At 40.2% G+C, this 24,959-nt stretch overlaps 1 protein-coding gene across 2 annotated transcripts in view; it reads left to right on the forward strand.

Moving 5' to 3' along the window:
• Positions 1–18,818: 18,818 nt before the first annotated feature.
• Positions 18,819–24,959, forward strand: part of grik3 (glutamate ionotropic receptor kainate type subunit 3) — a 129,178-nt gene continuing 123,037 nt past the window's right edge. For both annotated transcript variants that reach the window (XM_058054178.1, XM_058054179.1), the window contains exon 1: positions 18,819–19,155. In XM_058054178.1, the coding sequence (XP_057910161.1) occupies positions 19,038–19,155 (118 nt within the window). In that variant the 5' untranslated portion in view covers positions 18,819–19,037. The remainder of the gene's footprint in view (positions 19,156–24,959) is intronic.

The raw sequence follows: 24,959 nt of genomic DNA on the forward strand, positions 1-24,959 counted from the left end.
ACATTTGCTCTCCCATGCCTCTGGAAAAAAAAATTAAAAAAATCACTGTGTGTGCTTTTGTTGCAGGAGTCTTATGTTCAAACCACCTTGTGTCAAAATAAACTCCAAAAAGGAACCACTGCACACTCAACATTTGATGACTCACAGCGATTAAAGAAAAAGACATGGAAGGAAGATGAATAGACTTTGTGTATTACATTGATTATAGTGCAAGTGTAAAAAGAAGTGAATAGCAACCATTTGCACAAAGGTAGTCTTGCTGAAAGCAAGTGCATCGCACTTTGTAAAAGCTTCATAACTGGCACACAAGTGTAAAAAGAAGTTTGTCATTACATACAGGCATCATATCTGAATTATGATAATAAATATTAAAAAATAATATTTTTGGTGAGCTGTCTTTAGAGGCGAGAGGCGGGTTACACCCTGGACTGGTGGCCAGCCAATCACAGGGCACATATAGACAAACAACCATTCACACTCACATTCATACCTATGGACAATTTGGAGTCGCCCGGTGCATATTCAGTTAATCGTAATAAAATACGTCACAAGAAAAACAACAATGGACCTAAAACAGAGCCTTGGGGTACTCCTGAGTTGTACCTGACCAACAGCAATGTCAGATTTTAGAAAGGCGATTTGACACGGATATGGACATACCTATGGACAATTTGGAGTCGCCAATTAACCTAGCATGTTTTTGGAATGTGGGAGGAAACCGGAGTACCTGGAAAAAAAAAAACACGCATGCACGGGGAGAACATGCAAACTCCACACAGAGATGCCCGAGGGTGGAATCGAACTCAGTCTCCTAGCTAATCACACGACCACCGTGCAGCCATATCATGTATCCATATATATTCCGAGTATATTGACTGCTTGTATATTCCCTTTGATTTTCAGTAGTACTTTCATGGTACTTTTTACTTCCTGCCTTCCTGTGATGTCATCAGTGGTTGACTTTGCTAACTAACACAGTTACACCACAATATATCCCAAAAAAATCCCATACTGGAACTCAAGAAAGTTGCAACTGACAGCATTTTGAGATGTGAGGAAAAATCATTGAAATGACTAAATAACCACAATTGCTATGCTACATTGCCGTCTTGGCCAAAATCACGTCTTCAATCAAGATAAAAGTGATATTAAATGTTCATTTATTCCTTTCCATTTACAAAGTGTGATGCACAAAATCTACCGTTCAACTGAAATTTGTAACTGGTTAAAAATTGGGTTGGGTATCCTGTACATATTAAACATACGCTCCCGATCAAAACTGAACGACAACTTGAAGAATTGTAATAATTTACATTTTGCACAGTTGGAACTCAAGGAGGTTGTAATTAGAGTGTCAAATTGCAAAAAGAAGAAATGGGAGTGAGACAAGAAATAAAATCGAAATAAAATGTTGAAAATCACCTCAAAAGACTGGCATGCTTGATGCCAGTGTTTCCAGGAAGTTATTGGGAATGTTGGTGTAGGTGGTAAAGATGGCTTCAGGGAGGGCATCCACTATCAGGTGGCTGACTCTGCATTCATTTAGATTTAGCACCGAAATGAGGATACCGACTTATTTCCGTTATTACGTAAATTTGTGTGTATTAGCCACTACTTTTTTCTTAAAATTTGAACCCTGTGGCGTATCCGACAGTGTGGCTAATTTATAGCTAAATTCTAATTTTCTGACATCTCCTTTACTTCAGAATTACTACTAATTGTTTAAATACTGTGCTGCTTGTATGTCAGTGAGGAAGCGGTAGCTCTCTCTTTGGTATGAGCCAAACACAAGCTATCAGTACACTCACAACAAGCTTGTCAACCCACTAGAAATCGCAGGAGGTTATTACATGTAACTTGGGCTGTCAAAGCGATTAAAATATTTGATCATGATTAATCGCATTTTGGGGCCATAATTAACTCACAATTAATCGCATTAATCGCAGATGTAAATATGTTTTTATCTATAATAAGTAGGGGAAATCTCTTTGTGGTAAATTGTAAGTCATTAATGAGTTAACTCGACAACATGATAGTCTGACTCACGGCGCCATCTTTGAAAAAACATTTCAGTAATAACACTATATTCATCACAGAGCGACTTAACACACCAACGGTATACCTCATAAAAATATATAAACGTGTACCAATATGATTTTAACTTTAAAAAAATAGTTTTCCCTTAAGGAAATGCATTCAGCTGCAATGACGTCAGCTGCACACAGAACTAGAGAACATAGGATCATTCTCACTAGTCACAGTAATTCATAATAATCTTCAATAGGTAGTATTTGACACAACATTATATGCTACAGGCAGCGTTGTACTTCACTAATAAAACTTTACATTCTCATCATGTCACACCTTCTTATTGACTCCACAAATAAGTAAAGCAGGAGCTCTCAGTCACTTTATTTCCCATAGGACCTTTTCCAGGATGCCACCGGCAGCATTATAGGTTAATTAATTCCCGGGAGAGTTGTCCGTGTTGAGCATCTTCAGTCATACTTATGTGGCAGCAAAGCTGAATGAATACATTCAAAAGTTATAAAGCATTATAAAACATCTGCATTGGCACTGGTGTGTCTGGGAAAAAAAATAAAACACAATTACTCTCCATCTGTCCTATTGAATAATCCCTACAATAATTATAAAAAGACGTTGTTATAGTTGGACTTCATATTTCCATGAGTGCTGCAGACAGCAATTAATTTCCAATGTCTTTTTACTAATAAGATGAAGCGATGCATCATTTCTCATCACGACTGCATTAATATACGCACTACTAATCCAGCCGGGCTATTTTTGAATATTCACAGCGACTAAGGCTGCTGGAATCAATGCTAAACATCCAGCATTTGATTGAAGTGAGCTGAGTTGAGTGAGCATTGAGCTAAAAAATCACACACTGTGATCTCCTGGATTGACTCCAGTTAGTCAATATGCAAATGTCACCTGGAGGACCCATCCAGGAACAAGATTAGGGCAGTACAGTGATTAAAAGCAGGTTTCAAGTGTGACCCATTTCTCGCTGGGACTAAAGACTCCCCACTTGCCAAATATGTCTTGTTCATTCAGGATAAACAACGTGCTAAAAACACACATTTATAAGCTGCAATACATAACTGATATGTTATTAAAATTAATAATAGTTTAAGCCCCAACTGAATCTTAAATAACATCTCATGTCACTGTAGCTGATAAACAGCATTTTTATTTTAGAAGCAAAAATCTGATAAAGTTTTAATATCCTGTACATGATATTCAGTCATTCATTTTCTACCGCTTATCCTCACGAGGGTTGCTGGCAACGAGGCAGGGTACACCCTGGACTGGTCGCCAGCCAATCACAGGGCACATATAGACAAACAACCATTCACACTCACATTCATACCTATGGACAATTTGGAGTCGCCAATTAACCTAGCATGTTTTTGGAATGTGGGAGGAAACCGGAGTACCGGGAGAAAACCCACGCATGTACAGGGAGAACATGCAAACTCCACACAGAGATGCCCGAGGGTGGAATCGAACTCAGGTCTCCTCGCTGTGTGGCCTGCATGTACATGATATGTCAAATAAAAATATATTCATCACTGATGGGGATGCAGATGCCGATTTGTATTTTGAAAACATTTTCCCCATAGGAAATAATGCAAAAGAAAAATAATCTGTTTCAGTGTCAAACTGTCACTAAGAGGACTAAAGTCGACATAATGTTTTGACATAAGTGTCAAAAGAAGTTATCCACTGTTGTGACAAAAATTGTCTAGCTTAAGTTTGATTCTTGATGCTACTTTTTTCTTTTTAATTATCCCCCAAAACACTAAAAGATAAAGAAAAAGAAAAACACCCACCCTCCAAAGGTCCCATTTCTCATATTTAAGTGTCAGGAAGAATGTTGGGCAAAATTTAGCCTTGATCAGAGACTAAAATTCCAAAGTCCATTTGTCCGTTTTTCTCCTCATATTGACAGGAAACGACGGCCGATGATGTGTAGACTAATTTGTTTTTATTGACTGACTATTAACAATAGTATAGCATGTTTAACACACAGGGCCCTAATTTCATGGCGCGGCGCAAGGTGGCGCGCCGCAAGGCGCAGTGCAAGGCGCAGCGCAAGACAGCGCAGCGCAAGATGGCGCAGCGCAAGGTGGCGCAGCGCAAGGTGGCGCAGCGCAAGGTGGCGCAGCGTAAGGTGGCGCAGCGCAAGGTGGCGCAGCGCAAAATGGTGCAGCGCAAAATGGCGCAGCACAAAGTGGCGCAACACAAAGTGGCACAGCACAAAGTGGCACAGCGCAAAGTGACACAGCGCAAAGTGACGCAGCACCACGCACCCACGCCTCCATCCTTCCCACCGCCACAAGTGGCATAGAGGGGGGAGAGAAAGCAAGAGAGGGTTTAACAAAGCCAAGTGTAATATTAACCAACAAATGAACGCCACTCATTGTTGTTACATTAAAATAAATGCCGAACTGCCCGACTGCGCCGCACCTGCCTTGCACACCTACGTCTGGACTACGAAATTAGAGCCCGCAATGTGAAAAGGAGACTGAGGGATATTCTCATTCGTGATCCTAAATTTTCAAAATAATAGCAAAATGGCCATCTTCAAAGCTTTAATGTGCACAGGTAATGTTTTAAATCATAATATTTTTAAAGCAAGTTAACCAGTTAAGCTCAGCCCAAATAGACCAATCATACAGTACATTTACCCGACAAGCCATGAAGTCTCACTCCAATGTTTTCTCACAACTAACAATACATCACATCCAACAACTTAACATTAAGGAGTGGGACAGGAGGACACAAATGTTAGCAACACTAGCACAGCTCTGTCAGTGCTAACATTACAGTCATATTTTCACAGCAAAATCATCCTGAGTTAGCATATTTGCTGTAAAAATAAGAGGATGATCCAACTTGCATCTCGCATGTCCGTACCTGACTGACAAATAATTGTCGAATTGTATTTTAAGCTGCGTAGTGAAGCCTGTTTTTTTTCCCCCAGGGCGGTCTCATTTAGCTGAGGGGCGGGTTAGAGGCAGTATCATGAGAAAGAAGGTTTTTCTTTAATGAAAAGCAACTTCAAAACTGTTTAGGTACCTCTTATAGTATATAATATAGTAAATATAGTAGTATTATAAGATGATGATAGGTTCTATTCACATATGGTGCTCATAAGCAGGCTATAAGTGACACATATTACTGTTAGAATAATTGAAAAGTCACTTTTGCACAACAGGGGGCCTTTTCCGCTCATTTTGGAGAATCTTGGTGTCATACTTCCCCCCCAGATGCCTGAAAAAGCTAATGCAGGGTTGTCATGACCTCAATAGAGTCGGTACTATTTCTCATATTCTGCATTATATTTTATTTTGTAGTGTTGGTTAAAAGTGTGAAACCTTTGTGATTTTGAACTGAAGGGCGACGCTCTGGGTTTTGCCCCAACATGAGTGCAGCTTCACACTCCTCTGCTTCTATGATGATGGACAGTGCACACACACATTTATCTCCACGGGGAGAACCGTTCTGGGTGTTGACTGTACAAGACATAAATGATCCCAGGTATCTGAGGAATATGTTTTTTTTTTTTTTTTTAAAAAGGGGGGGCTCATTCAGTCATGTTGTTGTCAGTGCTCCCGAGGGCTGTCTTGAAGATCCTGGAACAAATCTTACAGGTTTACTTTTAAAGACGTGAGTTGTATAGCATGCAAGGGAAAATCCTTCGCTCACTCAACAAATAACACAGAATGATAAATGTGTTTGTAAGTTGTAATCATTCAATACTCAAGTGGAGGCATTCAATGGAGGAGGCTACTATGTTAGATAATTAAAAGTTTTCCCCCGTTAAGGACTCCAGCAGGGTGCAATTACTCTTTAGTGACAATATGATATAAAGAACATCTGCTATTTAGCACACAAATTCTCATAAATTTGAAATTACACTGGAAGATACAAGGTCAAACTAATTCACTATCTCATCAATTTGAGTCGACTGCGTGACAAGAGTCACAGAAGATCCAAATCTAAGTCCTTTGTGTACAGAAAGCTGCTCCGAGATGCGCTGACATGTGGTCAGGGAGGCAGGTGAGAAAGAACCATCTTCAGAATGGAAAAAAAAACAAAATTTTTGCACAAGTTGCACATTTCCTCATTAAATATCTGATAGAAAACTGAGATGACATTCCCATTTGTGTTTGTCATCATGTCACTAATAATACTATAATGTTGCAGAAACATTTATTATACATTACTGTGACTTGCCTGGAAGGTACTTGTCACTGCCGTCCTTCTATAGAGAGGAAAAGCGATCATACTTTTAGACCAAAGTAACAGAACTTGTCCCGGAGAAGGATGGGGGCATGTACTTCATATCCAAATAAAAGGTGAGATCACAAATGCTATTCAATTTGTAAAATAAATATTAAAATGAGACTAAGGGCTGGCTGCATGAGGAGACCCAAGTTCAATTCCACCCTCGGCCATCTCCGTGATTAGTTTGCATGTTCTCCCCGTGCATGCGTGGGTTTTATCCGGGTACTCCGGTTTCCTCCCACATTCCAAAAACATGCTAGGTTAATTGGCGACTCAAAATTGTCCATAGGTATGAATGTGAGTGTGAATGGTTGTTTGACAAAGACAGCTGGCTCCAGCACCCCCACGACTCTCCTGAGGACAAGCGGTAGAAAATGAATGAATGAGATGAAGGGCTCTAATTTGGTGGCGCAGTGCAAGGTGGCGCACCCCACGCAGTGGTAATTTGGTCCAGCGCACCACTGTGCGCATCCAAAATTGGTAGACTGGGCTGCGCCGAGATGGGCGTGGCGGCGCACCAGCGGAGGTGTCCACACTTTCAGTAACACAATAGCGTGCCTTTGAAAGATCGCCAGCTCCGATCTAGTCTATTGGTCTATGTATTATATTATATTAGTTTATTATATCATAATAATATATATTGTATTATATGTAGGTCTATTGGTCTATATAGTGCAGTTGAAGCGCACCCTGCACAGTGGTAAGTTGGCTGACAGGCGCACAGTGCACGCTTGTCACGAAAACCTCACAGGCAGGTTTTTCAGAGTGTCAGTCACATTTCAATGGAATAAGCAATCACAGCAACCACTATTTAATGTAACCGTCTGAACCAGCATGAACATTTTTGTATTAATTGTCCCGTCACATCTGATGTCAAATCAAACACATCACGCATAATTGGAATTAAACCTGCCAACACACACAAACAGACTTAATCCTTCTATGCTATAGCAAAAATGAGGTTCCACAGTTATAACTCACTTTTCTCCGAAAAGGTTTTGCCTGACCGTGTCAGACCGGTCTGCACACGCTCTTCAAAGTGACCTGTGTGAAATACACCACTGCCAAACATGAATTATAAAAGTTGACATCAAATGCAACAAACCTCAAGGTCCCCCCCGTTCGGCACCAAAAATAAACAACCCCAGACTTCATTTTAAGTCACCGTCTCACAGCCGTTTGACGAGCACATGAAGTGAAATCAATGAGGTAGCCATGAGAGGCTGATCATACACAATAAAGTGTGATAAGGCGGGGCTAAAAAAAAAAAAAAACACCCTGCTAACACCTGCGCTTTCATGCGCCTCACTTCCTGCTGCCAAGCCATCCTTTAATGGGCCACTGATTGAAGCAGAAGCAGATGAAAACACAGTGGAGATGCACTCCCGATCATTTGTAATATTTGCAAACCACCACCAAGCAGTCTTGTTTAGATGTGATTAATTACTCATTGTTTGTGTTCGACAAAGGTCATGGAGGTTAATTGAGTCTTACTCGGAGATGCAGCCGCCAGCCATATGTGGGGTTCTTACTGTATATTAATTTTAATTAATATAAAAGAAGCAGCCGGCATTGCCAAGCCTAATGATGGGATAATGTAAACAACAACAAAGACTGGCCTCGTTGAAGCGCTGGTCCACTGTTAGCTTAGATATCTTCTAATCATATCGATGCCTTCCCCTTTTTGGCATCGCTGACAGATGGACCACTCCAGTGGATCCACTAGAGATGGAGAGCAAAACAAAGCAGAGTGGGGATCGGAAGACGCGTCAACCCGAGATAGCAATCCTGCTTTGCTAGTGGCTTTTTTTTTTTCCATAGCTTAAATCCGTAATTAGTAGCATCTTTTTTTGGGCTCAGCAGATTCTCATTCAAAAAAGATACTTTCAATTAAGCTTGGCACAATAGTAAACACAAATATGAGTTCATGAAGGTTGAGAGGGTGACATTTGGTCGTGTTAACTGCTGCAGTAGTTACCCTTCACTTTTTCAGGTAAAAGCATACATGTGTTTTTGTGCTGGTATACTGATAGCTGGTCTCTAGACCAGCATAGCAGCGCAAAAACCTAACATACACCCAGCCAGCAAACATTGTGTTTTTGTGCTGGTACACTGATAGCTGGTCTCTAGACCAGCATACCAGCACAGAAACCCAACATATGCTGGTGTTTGCTGGTTATTCCCAGCAAGGAAGGTTTTTATATACCGTTTTTTTTCCAGACTATAAGTCACACTTTTTTTCATAGGTTGGCTGTTCCTGCGATTTATGCTCCAGAGCGACTTATAAATGAAAAAACTGTTTATGTTACATAAACACTGGACAACTTTTCTGTTTACGTTTATTTTTTGTGTAGCTGAATATCCATTGTGTTAGCATCTTGTGTGTTAGCATCTTACATCTATTCAGCCCAGAACTTGCTTTCCAAAATGACGTAATGTCTGTTTTGGTCAAGTAGTTTATAAAATAAATTCCTCGCAGAAAATGCGACTTACAATCCAGTGCGACTTATGTATGTTTTTTTCTATCTAATTATGCATTTTTGGCCTTGTGCAACCTATACTCAGGAGGGACTTATAGTCCAGAAAATACGGTATATATTTGTTCATGTAATGCACACATAGCAATGAACAACTTCATGCTCTGTTTCCTTCCTTTCGATCCTGCTTTCTGCTCTGCACTGTGAGGCATTCAAGTACCCCTTATAACAATAGGCGTACCTCACTTTGGCAGCACAATGTCATGAAATATATTAGGATATGATATGATAGTACAAATAGGCCACAAACAGTGTGATGCAATGAGAATAAAACATGGTTAAAACAATTTGAAGAAAAATAAAATTTTTGGCTCATTTTGAGATGTTATAATCACACAATATGTAGATACAACAACACAACACAACAGTGAGCTGTGTTTAGCCAACAAGAAACAAACGATTATGAATGAATGCATCACCCGTGGGAAAAAACACAAATCAGTACTGCTAATGAATAATTGAAAAATGTATGTAAAAGCTTGTGGCTACAGTAGGTTCAATTTACATTGGCTCATCCTTGTCTTAGTTGTGTCAAGAGGTTATGAAGAATTCCCATTTTTTAAGCCTCCAGTTCACCTTGGAGTTATTGAATTACCGCATTATAGTACGATCTTACTTAGCCTTTATCTGGAAATGGTGAGGGATCCGACAATAGGCTTCAGCGTGACTCGGATCCCGGCTTTTACAATCGCAGCAGCACCGGGGGGTCACTTCATAATTGGCATGCAACACTTTTAATGTACATTCTGAAACTCATTATAAAACCAGTATGGATTTTAAATCGCAAGTCAAAAAGCTGGCAGCATAGCGGAAGGTTATGACCGGTGATATGTGCAGTGCACGTGGGGTCAAGTATAATCGCAAAGGATTTGTGAGGAAAATGAATAAGTGGCTGATTGCAATCTGTAGGTTCTCCAAATACAAATGTTTGATGGAGGTTTACCACCTTGACCTTAACACCAAGACCCCGATGTGTCATACGCGTATTGGGTAAACAAACATGTGAGCTTGTTGTAAAAGTCAGCATCCAAATAGTAGACATCTTGCATAAACCAGGAAATGGCTTGCTATCATCCAAACAAACTGAACATTTGTTTTTCCACAAATGTTAACACATGGTCCTGTTCAGTCCTACAAAAATAGCATCAGCTAACGTCTGTTAACACGACGCAAATGATGCAAAATAACTAAAAGCCAAAATATGCTATTCTATTTTGGATCATGCTTGGTGTTAATCATGTTAAGGTTGCTTTCACGTCCTTCTCACGATAAGTGAACAAAACTTCCGGAAAGAGAGGTAGGCTGAATCCCAATTCTACCTTTGCCCTTGTCTTACCCCTCACAAGTGTTGTCCCAATTCTCCTTAAAGCGGAAGTACGGAGCCCGAAAGAAACATAAAAGTGTAAGTAATAACGCATAATTACAGTTTCACTGTGATTGGCTGGCGACCAATCCAGGGTGGTCCCCCGCCTGTCACCCAAAGACAGCTGGGATAGGCTCCAGCTTCCTCCGACATTCCAAAAACATGCTAGGTTAATTAGTGACTCCAAATTGTCCATAGGTATGAATGTGAGTGTGAATGGTTGTTTGTCTATATGTGCCCTGTGATTGGCTGGCCACCAGTCCAGGGTGTACCCCGCCTCTCGCCCAAACACAGCTGGGATAGGCTCCTGCGACCCTTGTGAGGATAAGTGTTAGAAAATGAATGAATGAATGTTTTATAACCTCTTTGTCCTCACATTGTTGTTACATTATGTTAAAGTGAAAACAAAGTTCTCCCATTCAATGTGGAAGTGGTAAGATTTTAGCCACTTGAGTTTAGAAAAAATAATTGTGTAGATAACTGGTTAGCTCACTAGCAGACTCTCTCAAGTCCCTGCAACATAAGAATTGCACAATGTGGTGTATACACACAATAATAGGGAGTATAAAAGTGACTCTGGGGGTGTTATTTCATATCTACATGGCTCTAATGATGTTAAAACTTGTATTTAGAAATGGGAAAAGTGGTTAGTGCGCAGGCCACACAGCTAGGAAACCCGAGTTTGATTCCACCCTCGGCCATCTCTGTGTGGAATTTGCATGTTCTCCCTGTGCATGTGTGAGTTTTCTCCGGGTACTCCGGTTTCCTCCCACATTCCAAAAACATGCTAGGTTAATTGGTGACTCCAAATTGTCCATAGGTATGAATGTGAGTGTGAATGGTTGTTTGTCTATATGTTGCCCTGTGATTGGCTGGCGACCAGTCCAGGGTGTACCCCGCCTCTCGCCTGCCACCTCCACAGTTGCAGTTTCAGAAGTGTCCTCTGGAGTGTTGCAGAAAAAAGGCAACTAAGTGGGTTGGTCTTTTCCTCCATCCTTTTACGTTCCTGTGAGATTTTTTCTTGTGTGCTTTTAAGCTGGCATCCTGTAGTTAGTGAAGACATAGAATGGGGATGATATGGGCGATAACTCTAATAATTCAACTGATAGATCAGGTCGGTCAGGAATCTATTATTACTCAGCGCCGCTCTCATCTATATCCAGTGGCTACAGCCTGCAAGCAGTCATTTCCCATCTCGGCGACTGTCTGGATGACTGATCAGCATTGTGATTGTCCCCCCCCCCCCCCACCCCCCCTTTCCAACGTGCTACCGCCACATACATCAGCGGCCTCCCATACATCTTGAGCGGCTTCCAACGCCGATCCAGTGCCCCGTTAAACGTAGCAATCAGCGCCCCGAATTGGGCCAATTCCTCATAACCTTGTCTGTACGTGGCACCTCGCCTTGAATCATAAGGCCGCTGCGGGCTGCAGCGAGCATTACGATCTGTCAGCAACGACCGGCGAAACACGGCCGCCCCGGACGGCTGAAGAGGTGGAATTGACATTTAATTATCTGCGCATGGGGCCGCGGACATTGTGGAGCCGATGTAATGGAGCCGCCGTGAAGCCTGTCATGGCAGGCAACGTATGGATGTGTGAACAGCAATTAAGTGACATGGCGGTCGGTCTTTGGCGAATGTCTCCATGGATGTGCTGCGACTGTGAAATGTTTTAATGGTGGTATCAAACCGCCTCACAGGTACTAAAAAAATGAAAGATCTGTTTTTTGAAAATGTCAAACTTGTTTGGAAAGTTGAGATATATAAAGTCATATCATTTCAAAAATTCCTTTTGATCCATTGGTGTTCGATTTACGGTGCTTTGAGTTGGACTTCTCCTGACAAGAACAGCTACCTAAATCGATGTTAAAAATGTTTAAGACTAAACTGAATAGCAACCCCCCACCCAAAAAAAAAATAACTACGAACAATGCAAAAACAACAACAAAAAACCTGGCAGTGCATTTTCCGAGCTTCTAAGCGAGCTCTGAAAGGTGCGGCTTAGAAATTGATTGTCTTCTTTCTCCTTCTCGCAATCTTCCCTGCCCGAAAAAAAAAAAATAAAAAAGTGTTGATTGATCCAGGCGACTAAGTATGCGTCTTGTCAGTGTCTCCTCCGCTCGACAATGGTGGGGTTGATGTTTCTGGGGCTATTAGTTATGACCACCTTGCCAGACGAAGCATCGATTGGTGGCCTCGCTGTAAATGCGACAGCAATCATTTTACCCGAGGGAGAACACGGAGGAGACGGAGTATGCTTATTTCAGCCTGTTTATAACGAGTGAGCGCATTTATTTGCTTTTTTTTTTTGCATGCATGCATGCATGCAGTTCAAACTTCAGACTCTTAAGAATTGCTGCGTTACCTTGTGGTGGGTTCAAGACACAGATAACATACTAACTCCTGCAAAAAAGGTCAGTAAGGATAATTCATAATGCCGCCTACAGAGAACATACTAACTCCTTATTTCTAAAATCACAAATACTTAAACTTGCTGATTTAGTTAATCTTCAAACAGCTAAAATTTTAGCCTAAGGCTAAAAATAACCAATTAGCTAAAAATGTCATCCAATATTTCTCTACAAGAGAGGAGAAATATGATCTCAGGGAAGAACTACATTTGAAAAACTTATATGCTAGGACTACGTTAAAAAGCCATAGCATTTCAGTATGTGGAATCAAACTATGGAATGGATTGAGTAAGACCCTCAAACAATGCACAACGATGAGCCAATTCAAGAAACAATACAAGCAGTTGATGTTTGCTAAATACAAGGATGAAGAGTCTTGAACCAGTCATGATGTGCTATACATATCACTATATTGACACTTACTATGGTACCCATTATGTCATTGGATGGTCATATCAACTCATACTTCGGTACGAGGTACATTATTAAAAAATAAAAAAAATAAAAAACCTTAAACTGTATTATGGAAAGCAGGAAGTGAACAAATGTAACGGTTACTGATTGTAAAAGTACCACATGGAGGGGTAGGATTTAATAAGCTTTGCTTCTTCCTACTCCTTTTGGACATGTGGAACTGTGAACTGATTATGTGATGCATTCAATTGTAATCTGATGCATGTTCAAATGAAATAAAACCATTACCATTATCTTTGTCGAGTTTTTATCAATTCACCAAGGGAAGAAGCTGATGGCGGGGTGTTTATGTTGAGTTTCGCTTGTTTATTGTTTTTTTTAACATTGTTTTTTTTCGACTTTGCAAAAATGCTAATGTGTTGAGTGGATAACAACTTGTTGATGAAGTAGCTCTTTAGGACGTTTATTGGATTGTTTGACGGATCTTTTGTCTGTAGACGACTTTTCAAAAAGTAACGTTGACTGCCAAAGACTGCCATCTATCGATGCTTTTTTTTTTTCCGTGGGAGCTACATATCAAATTCTTGCATCATGCATCTTGTGTGTGAATTTCAGACTTGTATAGGCAATGCATTTCTGTCCCAGCATGGGGGCAACAGAAGTTGCTGAATTGCGCACTGAGAGAGTAAAACGTCAACGTTTATGAGGAAATCCAGCAGAGACAAAAGTACAGATGGCACAGATGTCTGGCTGGACTGTTGCAAATAAGTAAAAACATAAAAGGTACTGTATTTTACAGACTATAAGTCACACTTTTTTCATAGGTTGGCTGTTCCTGCAACTTAAACACCAGAGCGACTTATAAATGAAAAAATGAAAAATGAATGAAAAAAATATATTATTTCATAGACAGCCACAACAGGGCACTCTAGACTTTCGCAACAACATCTCCTACTCCTTAACAATTCAATATTTAAATAGTAGATGTTAGCTTAGAACGACAGAACACAAATGCCTCCCAAATTAAATTATATTCTGCAGACTATAAGCTGCAAGTAGTGAAATTAGCAGCTGAAATCCGTAATCCGTAAGTCGCATTTTTTGCAGGTAATTCATTTTATAAACTACTTAACCAAAACAGACATTACGTCATCTTGGAAGGCAAGTTCTAACATTCATAAAATAATAGAAAACAGACTGAATAGATATGCTAACGAAAGTCTAGAGTGCCCTGTTGTGGCTGTCTATGAAATAATATATTTTTTTCATTCATTTTTCATTTTTTCATTTATAAGTCGCTCTGGAGTATAAGTCGCAGAAACAGCCAACTTATGAAAAAAAGTGTGACTTATAGTCCAGAAAATACGGTAATATAAACAGACTAATGGGTTGAGTACTCATGCAAGGACTACTGTGACATATAAGTCTGCTAACATTGGCCTAGGTAATATTTTATACTGTATTTTATTCCTGATGCAAACGCAGCTTATTCTTTTGGCTGAAAGCGAAAACCCTTATAGATCATTTAAGCGGGGAATGTTAGCGTTCAGCTACACAAAAAATAAACATGAAAAAAGGTGTCCAGAGTTTATGTAACATAAACAGTTTTTTCATTTGTAAGTCGCTCTGGAGTATAAGTCCCAGGAACAGCCAACCTATGAAAAAAAAGTGTGACTTATAGTTCGGAAAATACGGTACCCACAAAAAAAATAATTCTACCTAATTATGCATTTATGCGACTTATAGTCCAGAAAATACAGTATTTAACAAGCACAATTATATACGCGGCTGCACGGCGGTCAAGCGCACAGACCTCACAGCTAGGAGACCCGAGTTCAATTCCACCCCGTGCATGTTCTCCCCGTGCATGTGTAGGTTTTCTCCGGGTACTCCGGTTTCCTCCCACATTCCAAAAACATGCTAGGTTAATTGGTGACTCCAAATTGTCCATATGTATAAATGTGAGTGTGAATGGTTGTTTGTCTATATGTGCCCTGTGATTGGCTGGTGACCAGTCCAGGGTGTACCCCGCCTCTCGCCTGAAGACAGCTGGGATAGGCTCCAGCACCCCCGACCCTTGTGAGGATAAGCGGTCGAAAATGAATGAATGAATTATATACACACAATAACAAACAGTTTCAATCGAAATTGAACATTATTATCTTTGTAAAGGCCAAATATTTGTATTGTATCTCAAAAGATTGTTCAAGAGTACCAATGATAACATTTGTAATACAGTATGTGTATGTTAGATATAGCATAGCATGACCTTACTTCCTATGCTCTTCATCCTTGTGTGTTTGTGTTGCAGGGCTCCACTCGCTGGCGACGGAGAGCACAGTCCAGCATCCCTCCATAGAGGGCACCCACAGACCTGCGTGAATGTCCGCCTTGCTCCAGCTGTGTACATTTTGCGTCTGAAAGAGCAGCGAGTCAATGAATCTCGATAATGCGTGAGCTGGGCCACATAACTCACGTTGATAGTTGGTACATTGTGCCAAGAGGCAATAAATCTGCGGCGGGGAGGACATGAATATGCAGCGGCAGTCAGTCTGGCTTGTCCCCCCCCACACACACACTCCCACCCCCGCCTGCATGATACACACTTTCACCCACCCTGCTTCCTTCCAGAGGAATAAAAGCAATGAGCCACAACGCCATCTCATCAACGATGCTCCGCTAAGATTGAATTCTTGCATTGTTTTGTTAGACTGAGCGGCATAATTGCATATCATAACACAGAAAAAATCAATTGTGGCATTAGGAGGCATACCGAATAACTTGTTTATGTTTATTCACTCCGTCTGTGACTGATGAATGCACCTGAAAGGATTTAAGTAAATATTACAGACTCTACGCTATTCTGTACACTTGCTTAGTCTCATGTAATCTGAAGATACTGCAGATCAAATCCCAGTCACTGTAAGTAAACCGTAATCTCCAACTCTAAAACTTAACCTACATCCAAGTTCCGAACCGTAAATAAATGTCCTAACCCTAAACCTTAAAGTACCTGTAGTACCTAAACCTTAAGGCTAAACCTAGTCCATCCCAAACTGTCAAAGCTGCTACTACTACTGCATTTGTGTTTGGAAAAGTTGCTCGAGGTGTAGCGTTCCTTTCGATTTTCTATGTGAAATCAATAAGCCAAAGAAGGAAATTCCGGTAATCCTTAAAAGGACCAAAATATGTCAAAATACCGTACAGTAAGTATAGTAGTCTCTAAATCTTAAGGCTAAACCTAGCTCATCCCAAACTGTCGAAGCTGCTACTACTACTACTACTGCTGTATTTGTGTTCGGAAAAGTTACTGGAGGTGTAGCGCTTGTTTCGATTTTCTATGTGAAATCAATAAGCCAAGGAAGGAAGTTCCTGTAATCCTTAAAAGGACCAAAATATGTCAAAATACCGTACAGTAAGTATTGTAGTCTCTAAACCTAAAGCTAAACCTAGTCCATCCCAAACTGTTGAAGCTGCTACTACTACTACTGCTGTATTTGTGTTCGGAAAAGTTGCTCGAGGTGTAGTGTTCCTTTCGATTTTCCATGTGAAATCAATAAGCCAAAGAAGGAAATTCCGGTAATCCTTAAAAAGGACCAAAATATGTCAAAATACCGTACAGTAAGTATTGTAGTCTCTAAACCTTAAGGCTAAACCTAGTCCATCCCAAACTGTCGTAACTGCTACTACTACTGCTGTATTTGTGTTTGGAAAAGTTGCTCGAGTTGTAGCGTTCCTTTCGATTTTCTATGTGAAATCAATAAGCCAAAGAAGGAAATTCCGGTAATCCTTAAAAGGACCAAAATATGTCAAAATACCATACAGTAAGTATTGTAGTCTCTAAACCTTAAGGCTAAACCTAGCTCATCCCAAACTGTCGAAGCTGCTACTGCTACTACTACTGCTGTATTTGTGTTCGGAAAAGTTGCTCGAGGTGTAGCGTTCCTTTCGATTTTCCATGTGAAATCAATAAGCCAAAGAAGGAAATTCCGGTAATCCTTAAAAAGGACCAAAATATGTCAAAATACCGTACAGTAAGTATTGTAGTCTCTAACCTTAAGGCTAAACCTAGTCCATCCCAAACTGTCGGAGCTGCTACTACTACTGTTGTATTTGTGTTTGGAAAAGTTGCTCGAGGTGTAGCGCTTGTTTCGATTTTCTATGTGAAATCAATAAGCCAAGGAAGGAAGTTCCGGTAATCCTTAAAAGGACCAAAATATGTCAAAATACTGTACAGTAAGTAGTACATGTTATAATGAATGTACGTATCTGTTACTACATGGTCACAGCATGTATATAAAACCAGAAAACCTTGTTTTTGTCCCATTACACGCAGTAATGAGTTGTCTATTTTTATCTGTTTCTTTAGAACACACAGAAAGACGTATGTGTTCATGTCTCATATAACGACTGAGGATAATGGGCAAATTTTTTTTTAAAAAAAGGGACGTTTTTATCGGGCGCAGTCAAAACTGCCTCATGACGCTAGTAAATGAAAATATTACGATGACTAAATCACTTCCTGTTTACATTCTTACGACCAATAAGGGAACAGTCACCAATAAGAGTGAGGTCACAGGTTTCCACACATTAGCACTGATTGAAAATTATATATATATATATATATATATATATATATATATATATATATATATATATATATATATATATATATATTATATATACACAGGAAAGGGTTGCACGGTGAAGAAGTGGTTAGCGCAGCTTGGAGACCCGAGTTCGATTCCACCCTCTAGCATCTCTGTGTGGAGTTTGCATGTTCAGGACTCTCCCACATTCCAAAAACATGCTAGCTTAATTAGCAACTCCAAATTGTCCATAGGTATGAATGTGAGTGTGAATGGTTGTTTGTCTATATGTGCCCTGTGATTGGCTGGCCACCAGTCCAGGGCGTACCTCGCCTCTCGCCAGAAGACAGCTTGGATAGGTTCCAGCAACCCCACAACCGTCGAGGATAAGTGTTAGAAAATGAATTAATGAATATACAGGACAGCTGGGATAGGCTCCAGCACCCCCACGACCGTCAAGGATAAGCAGTAGAAAATGAATGAATGAATATACAGGACAGCTGGGATAGGCTCCAGCATCTTCGTGACCCTCTTTAGGATAAGCAGTCGAAAATGAATGAATGAATATACAGGACAGCTGGGATAGGCTCCAGCACCCCTGCGACCCTCGTGAGGATAAGCGGTAGAAAATGAATGAATGAATGAATATACAGGAAAAAAAGTGTCTAGTGCCATCTGGTGGGGCACTGCTCCCCCTGCCCCTCATGCTGAGACCCCACTGATAAAGTACATCTGAATGGAGTAGCTTTAGGAATATAATTGGACATGATGTGGAATATGATGTCTATTTAAAAATGAAACAACATCCATGTCTAATGAAACCACCATATTTTTCACTACTGACAGTTACGCTTGCGTGACCCCCCCACCCACGCGCATTAATCAGGGTGTTCACATTTGCTGGACCACCTGCAGCCGCACGCCCGCGTATAATTGATAATTGCCCTGCGTGGATGCTTGTGCGCAAAGCACAAAAAAAAGAAGAGGAGCGCGTCAAGATGCTTTTTTTGTCCACCTGCGCGTCGCGGAAGGACACGCAAATAGCTCCAATGGGATCACTCCGGGTACCGATCATTTGTGCACGGTGTTTGTGGGTGTTTTTGTAAGTGTGTACGTGTGTGTGTGTGTGTGGTTAAATTCCGCGCGGGGGGGTGGGAGCGATAGAGTGTGTGCAGCAAGCAACAACCAGTCCACACTTGCCGTGGAAGGGGACGCATACGTTGTGTTGGAGCACCGGAGTGGGCTTTTTTTTTCCTGTTTTTTAAAAACATTTCGGATGCTGCAAGTATGAGAGAACACTTTGTCGCCATGTCGGTGATGTGTTTGAAATTTTAAGGACCCCACTCTCTCACAACACACACAAGAAAGAAAGAAAAAAAAGTGGATCCGGTGACTTTACAAGCATGAGGCACCCTTGGCTCTTTCCCACCCGGAGTGTGACTTGGGAATACTGGACGTGGATGCTTGCGTGTCTCTTGTGGATTCCATACTCGTACTGTATGCCTCATGTTATCCGAATAGGTGAGTGATGGCGTGTGTTTTATTTAAAATCATTATTTGTTTATATAGTGCTATGCAAGCAACAGATTGGCGCAAAAGCTTCATTATCGTTTAAAACAAGTGCGGTTTGGTGCAAATTGTGACCTCCCCTCCAAAATGTACACTCATTTCATTTACTTTAACATGGGAATTGAGTGTGGATCCAACACAATTAAATGCATAGTTCCATATTCTGGTAAAATAAGTCAAAATGTGACAATTTGTGTGACTACAATAATCAATATGTGTATTTTTTTTTGGGTCCCTCCAGTGTAAATGGTATTTGATATTTGACATTTGGCTGAGAAGCCTAGTATTTGGACAAATGGCACCAACAGCTGCAAGCGGCGGCTTCTTATTGTTGATTTTCCATAATGTCACTTGAATAAATGACCCAAAAGGGGCAATCATATATCACGTGGGTTCTCTTGCATGTGCTTTATATGCATTCATCCACTGTGGGAGAATATTTTTATTTGTGTTTTTATAAAGCGTGTTTTTTAAAGTGTTTTTTTTTTTTTATCCATGGCAACCCATATCAAGTGGTTTGGCGGGCCTTTTATGGTGCACGGGCCGCAGGTTGCCTATCTTCAGTCCTACATAAAGTTAAATCTAAAAAAAAAATAAAAAAAAAAAGTTAAACCTAAGAAATATAGGTCTAATTTTATAAAAAGTGACAAAAACAATTCTGGATTTAAAAATGTGTGTATTTACTAGAACCGCCACTACAGAACACCCCACATCCCAAATAAATGGAATTATTAATTGTTCCTATCGTTATGCACACATTATTGCCGTCATTTTCTTTTATTTTCATATATGTAAATCCCAATTAAATTTGACTTTCGCGTCATATCATGCTAATTCGCAAGAGTCAAGCATCATGTCATTCCTGTCATGACAAACACTAAAATATTTCATTATGATTGACTGCTGCTCTCTGCAGAGTCCCCCGACTTCCAAGACGTAGTGTGCTCATGTCTCAGCATCCCTTAAAGCTGTCAACTTGTAGCACAAAAAAAAAGACTTGAGTTGTTTTTTTTGTCAAAAAAAAAAAAAATGTCAAGGTGCTGAGACAAATGTACCTTGAAGTGTGCCACCGTCACACAGCATTGCTTTTTATAGACTCTGCCATTGCTGTGCAGTAAGAGCGTTTTTTTTTTTTTTTTGGTTTGTTTTGTTTGTGTATCATACTGAGAGGTGGGGGGAAGGTTGCGGAATATGTGCCTCAATGTCAAATTCTGGGGGTTGGGAGTCGGTGTTTATTATATTAGTGTATTACTGCTGGTTCACAGTATTAGGTACACCTGTACATCTAAAATGATGCGCCGTAATTAAACAATACATGTATTATTGTGGTTGGAGTAGTGTAACCTGTTCCTAATATTTTGCTCACACATCATTACCAACAAATAAACATCTTTTATATTGTTTTCAATTGTACGGGTGTACCGACTTTTGAAGTAGCAGTCAAAAGTTTGGGGACAACTCCTGATTCAATAGCATTGAGAAGTGTGTCTAAACTTTTGAATAACACTAAAGAACCAGCAGAGGGCCCTCTTTTAGTCGATCAGAGCAAGAGAGAGAAAAAAAATGACGTTGTCAAGGTGGGAGGCACCATCTCCGCTCCCCCGCCCCCCGCCCCAAGTGCCATCTGGGTAATGGTGGGCATCCAAGGTGGAGTTGTTGCCATTGATTCGGCGGCCTTTTACAGCACATTGATCTAAGTTGAGGCCAGATGGTCGCGTTGTGTCGTACCGCCGATTCTATTTGCTGGGGGAGAATAAAAGAGTGCTCGTCTTGCTTTGCCCCACTCTACCCCCCCGCCTCTCTCCTGACATTACAGTTTGCCGCAATAGAGGCCTGAGGTTGTCTTCTCCGGTATGAGGCCATTTTGCAGGAGGAAAAGTGCAAACATTATGACGCATATTCAAATAGTCGAATTAATAGTAATTTGTGGTCATTATTTGTTGTCTCGTTCATGGGGGGGGGGGCCCTCGTGTATCATCAGTGACTACTTTATCTGCAAAATAATATAAAGCACTTCATCAGTGTTATCACTTTAGTCTATCCCACTCTTCATTTCCTTGGGAACACCTGCACATGTGTGCAGTTGGTGTTTCATTATTGTGCGGCACGAGAGATGACTAGAATGCAGCTACTCACAGTCAAACGAAGAAGTGGTAAATAAATCCATCAAAACTTGGGCATAAAAATTAAGCATAAAAATTAAGGGTCGCCTATCCCAGCTGGCATAGTACACCCTGGACTGGTCGCCAGCCAATCACAGCGCACATATAGACAAACAACCATTCACACTCACATTCATACCTATGGACAATTTGGAGTCACCAATTAACCTAGCATGTTTTTGGAATGTGGGAGGAAACCGGAGTACCCGGAGAAAACCCACGCATGCACGGGGAGAACATGCAAACTCCACACAGAGATGACCGAGGGTGGAATTGAACTCGGGTCTCCTAGCTGTGAGGCCAACCACTAAAAAGAGGTTAGCTACTGTATAATGTAAACTAAATCAACAGCAATGAAGTCTACAGTATATGTAGTTATGCTAGGGTAGTAAATGATATAATTTTCTAATTTGCATACTAAGTATCTGGGCATGCCCATATAAAGAAGTCCGAGTTGCATTGACGTCAGTAGTAGTAAAACATTTTCCAGATGCGCAAACCTCATCATCTTACACTTTGCCATCATTTAACACGAAAATACAACGTTGTAACAACCACAAAAGTGTAAAAGCATAATAAAGTATCATACTGGTCATATTTTACTGAGCATCCAGCATCCTGTTTCTATGGTTATCATCACAATTTTTTCCCTTCTGTAGTGACATCACAAATTGGCTTTCATTAACTACTTTGACAAGTACAAGTATTGGATTCAAGTCTCCCAACATGGAATCCACTTCAGGGGGCCTGGGGGGGGGGGGGGGGGGGGGGGATGTGAAAACGAGGTGACGCTGCATCAAAAGCCGTGTGAAATGAAGACAAGCATCAGATGAATATTTCATATGGATCCAAATTTAATCTGCCCCCAGATGTGGAGAGGAAGGAAGCCGGGGGAGATGCAAAAGGTTGCGGGCAGGTGAAGGGATGGGATACCCTAGCTTGGTTATTAAGGCCGCCATCATCTACTCAAATAAACATGGCGAGTCTGAACGACAGTCCCCTACTGCCCTCCTGGGCATTTTAGGAACCTCCATGTCGCTCCCTAAATACAAATGGCCGGTCTCTCTGGGCTTCTTGTTCGCAATCCAATCCCATTTCCTGTCCGTTCATTAGACTGACAAACGACACATTGAATTAGCACATTGTTCTATCTCCTCTAATCATCTCAAAAAATGCTAAACAAACTTTGATGATCACCAGAAGTGACTGGTTGCATTTTTTTAAAGCCTGAAGAGGTCCTAAAAAATAAAACTCACAATTTCAAGTATTAATTCTACTTTTGCACTACATATCTTTTTTATATGTATCGTTTTATATTATATTCCCACCAAAGGCCAGTATGTTCACATACAGTAACACCCCCCTCCCCTGAATAACTCACACTTGAGGGGAGGTTCCCCAAAACAGCTGTAAATATAAAATAAAATAAAATAAAATAAAATAAAATAAAATAAAATAAAATAAAATAAAATAAAATAAAATAAAATAAAATATAGTCATATTGGAATTTTATCTTTTAAAACTACTTCAGCTTGAAATATACATTTCATACAATAATAATATTTTATTATTCTTTCAGTTAAAAAAACAATAATGTTTATAAATGATATTTTAATTTCTATTTGCAGATTATTATTATGATTGGCTGTTAGAAGAGTCATAGATTTATTTTATATACTGTTATTTTTTCTTCATTATCAGGTTTAAAACAAAAACTGTAAACACTCAGTGTCCTCAGGCCAAAATCCGTCAGCTTCCCCTCCCAAAAATGCAGAAAAAATATTAATTAATTCGTTAGTAATGCTCTACTCAGGGTTTTATGCTGCTGATCCTCAAACAATGCACAACGATGAGCCAATTCAAGAAACAATACAAGCAGTTGATGTTTGCTAAATACAAGGATGAAGAGCCTTGAACCAGTCATGATGTGCTATGCTAACTGTGTTATGGAAAGCAGGAAGTGAACAAATGTAATACTGATTGTAAAAGTACCACATGGAGGGGTAGTATTTAATAAGCTTTGCTTCTTCCTACTCCTTTTGGACATGTGGAACTGTGAACTGATTATGTGATGCATTCAATTGTAATCTGATGCATGTTCAAATGAAATAAAATTAACATTACCATTAACATTAACATTAAACATATTTCACAGAGCATTTTGTGAGTCTTCTCACATTATTAAGTGAAAATATGAATGAAAAGCAGGTTTGCAGTGTGACCCCTTTTGCTTATGAAAAGCGAACAAAATGCCGGCACTACATCTGAAATTAGTGTGCATTTCAAGCATGTTTTTTTTTTGCATTGTATTTTTTCCACCAGATTTAAAACAAAGACTCGCACTCAAGGCCAAAAGTGGTCATCTTCCAAAAAAACGCTATAAATTATATAATAATTATCTACTTTACATGAGTCAATATGCCTAAAATGTACGTATCACACATGAATTCATTTTGAACCCATTTTTTGATGGCATATTTCTAGGACCACTTGAGCTAAAGTGGTTTTAGCGGGCCCGTTCTGTCACATTAAATGATGATTATGCAATAATCCAAGTCACTGGGGGCTAATAGAGAAGGAGGATCTCCGCAACCAGTAAAATAATCATAGTGGAACCCTTTGCAGCCCCTTTACATGTGTGTTATTTCAGACATAAATAATACACATGAGCGTGTCTTTTAGTGTAAATGTGTTCCCTAGTGGCGGGCAGACAGGAAGTGATGTTGGGGGTTCAGAGTTGAGTTTTAGCTTGGTGTGGGTTAGTGCAGCAGCAGTATCCCTAATGTTATTAGGGATATTGTGACTGTTTGTGAGATATAAGACAAACCTACAATAAAAGATGATTGTGTGTCTGGTGCTTGTGTGTCTCAATGAACATTACAGTAACAATACTGTTATCAAGTGACCAGTTTAGAGTCCTTATATCATTCACAGCATATTTGAATGCGTTTTCCGAATACCTTATATTTGGGTTGTGGTTTATTTAGCCATTTTAATGCTTGAAGTGCATAAATTGTGCAAAATTTTGAACAGTGAGGTGGCTACGGACGACTGTACTGCTATACGAGCTGTATGGTTGAAGTATTTTCAAGTTCACTATTGTCCTTTGAGAAGTTAAACTGTAATAAAAACTGCCATGCAGTCAGGTTTCCCAAGGGGCTCATGTCCTGTTTCACAATGTCACAATACATGTTAAGAACCACAGCTCTACCAGTATCGGTAGCACTCATGCAGCCCTATACTATGACACTATTAACACTTGTGTTGCCATTTCTTTAAACAATAATGAATGCGTTTTCATTCATTCATTCATTTTTTACCGCTTATCCTCACAAGGGTCGGAAGGTGCTGGAGCCTATCCCAGCTGTCTCCGGGCGAGAGGCAGGGTACACCCTGGACTGGTTGCCAGCCAATCACAGGGCACATATAGACAAACAACCATTCACACTCACATTCATACCTATGGACAATTTGGAATGAAGGCTTGATTGCCAGAACAACAGCTTTTATTGCAGGTTTGAATTATCTTACAACAGGCACACTAATAATAACACAATAATCCTAATCATAACATGGACTACTTTTGTGGGCCGT

Source organism: Doryrhamphus excisus, chromosome 17, assembly GCF_030265055.1.
Source record: "Doryrhamphus excisus isolate RoL2022-K1 chromosome 17, RoL_Dexc_1.0, whole genome shotgun sequence".
In the NCBI taxonomy this organism is placed as follows: domain Eukaryota; kingdom Metazoa; phylum Chordata; class Actinopteri; order Syngnathiformes; family Syngnathidae; genus Doryrhamphus; species Doryrhamphus excisus.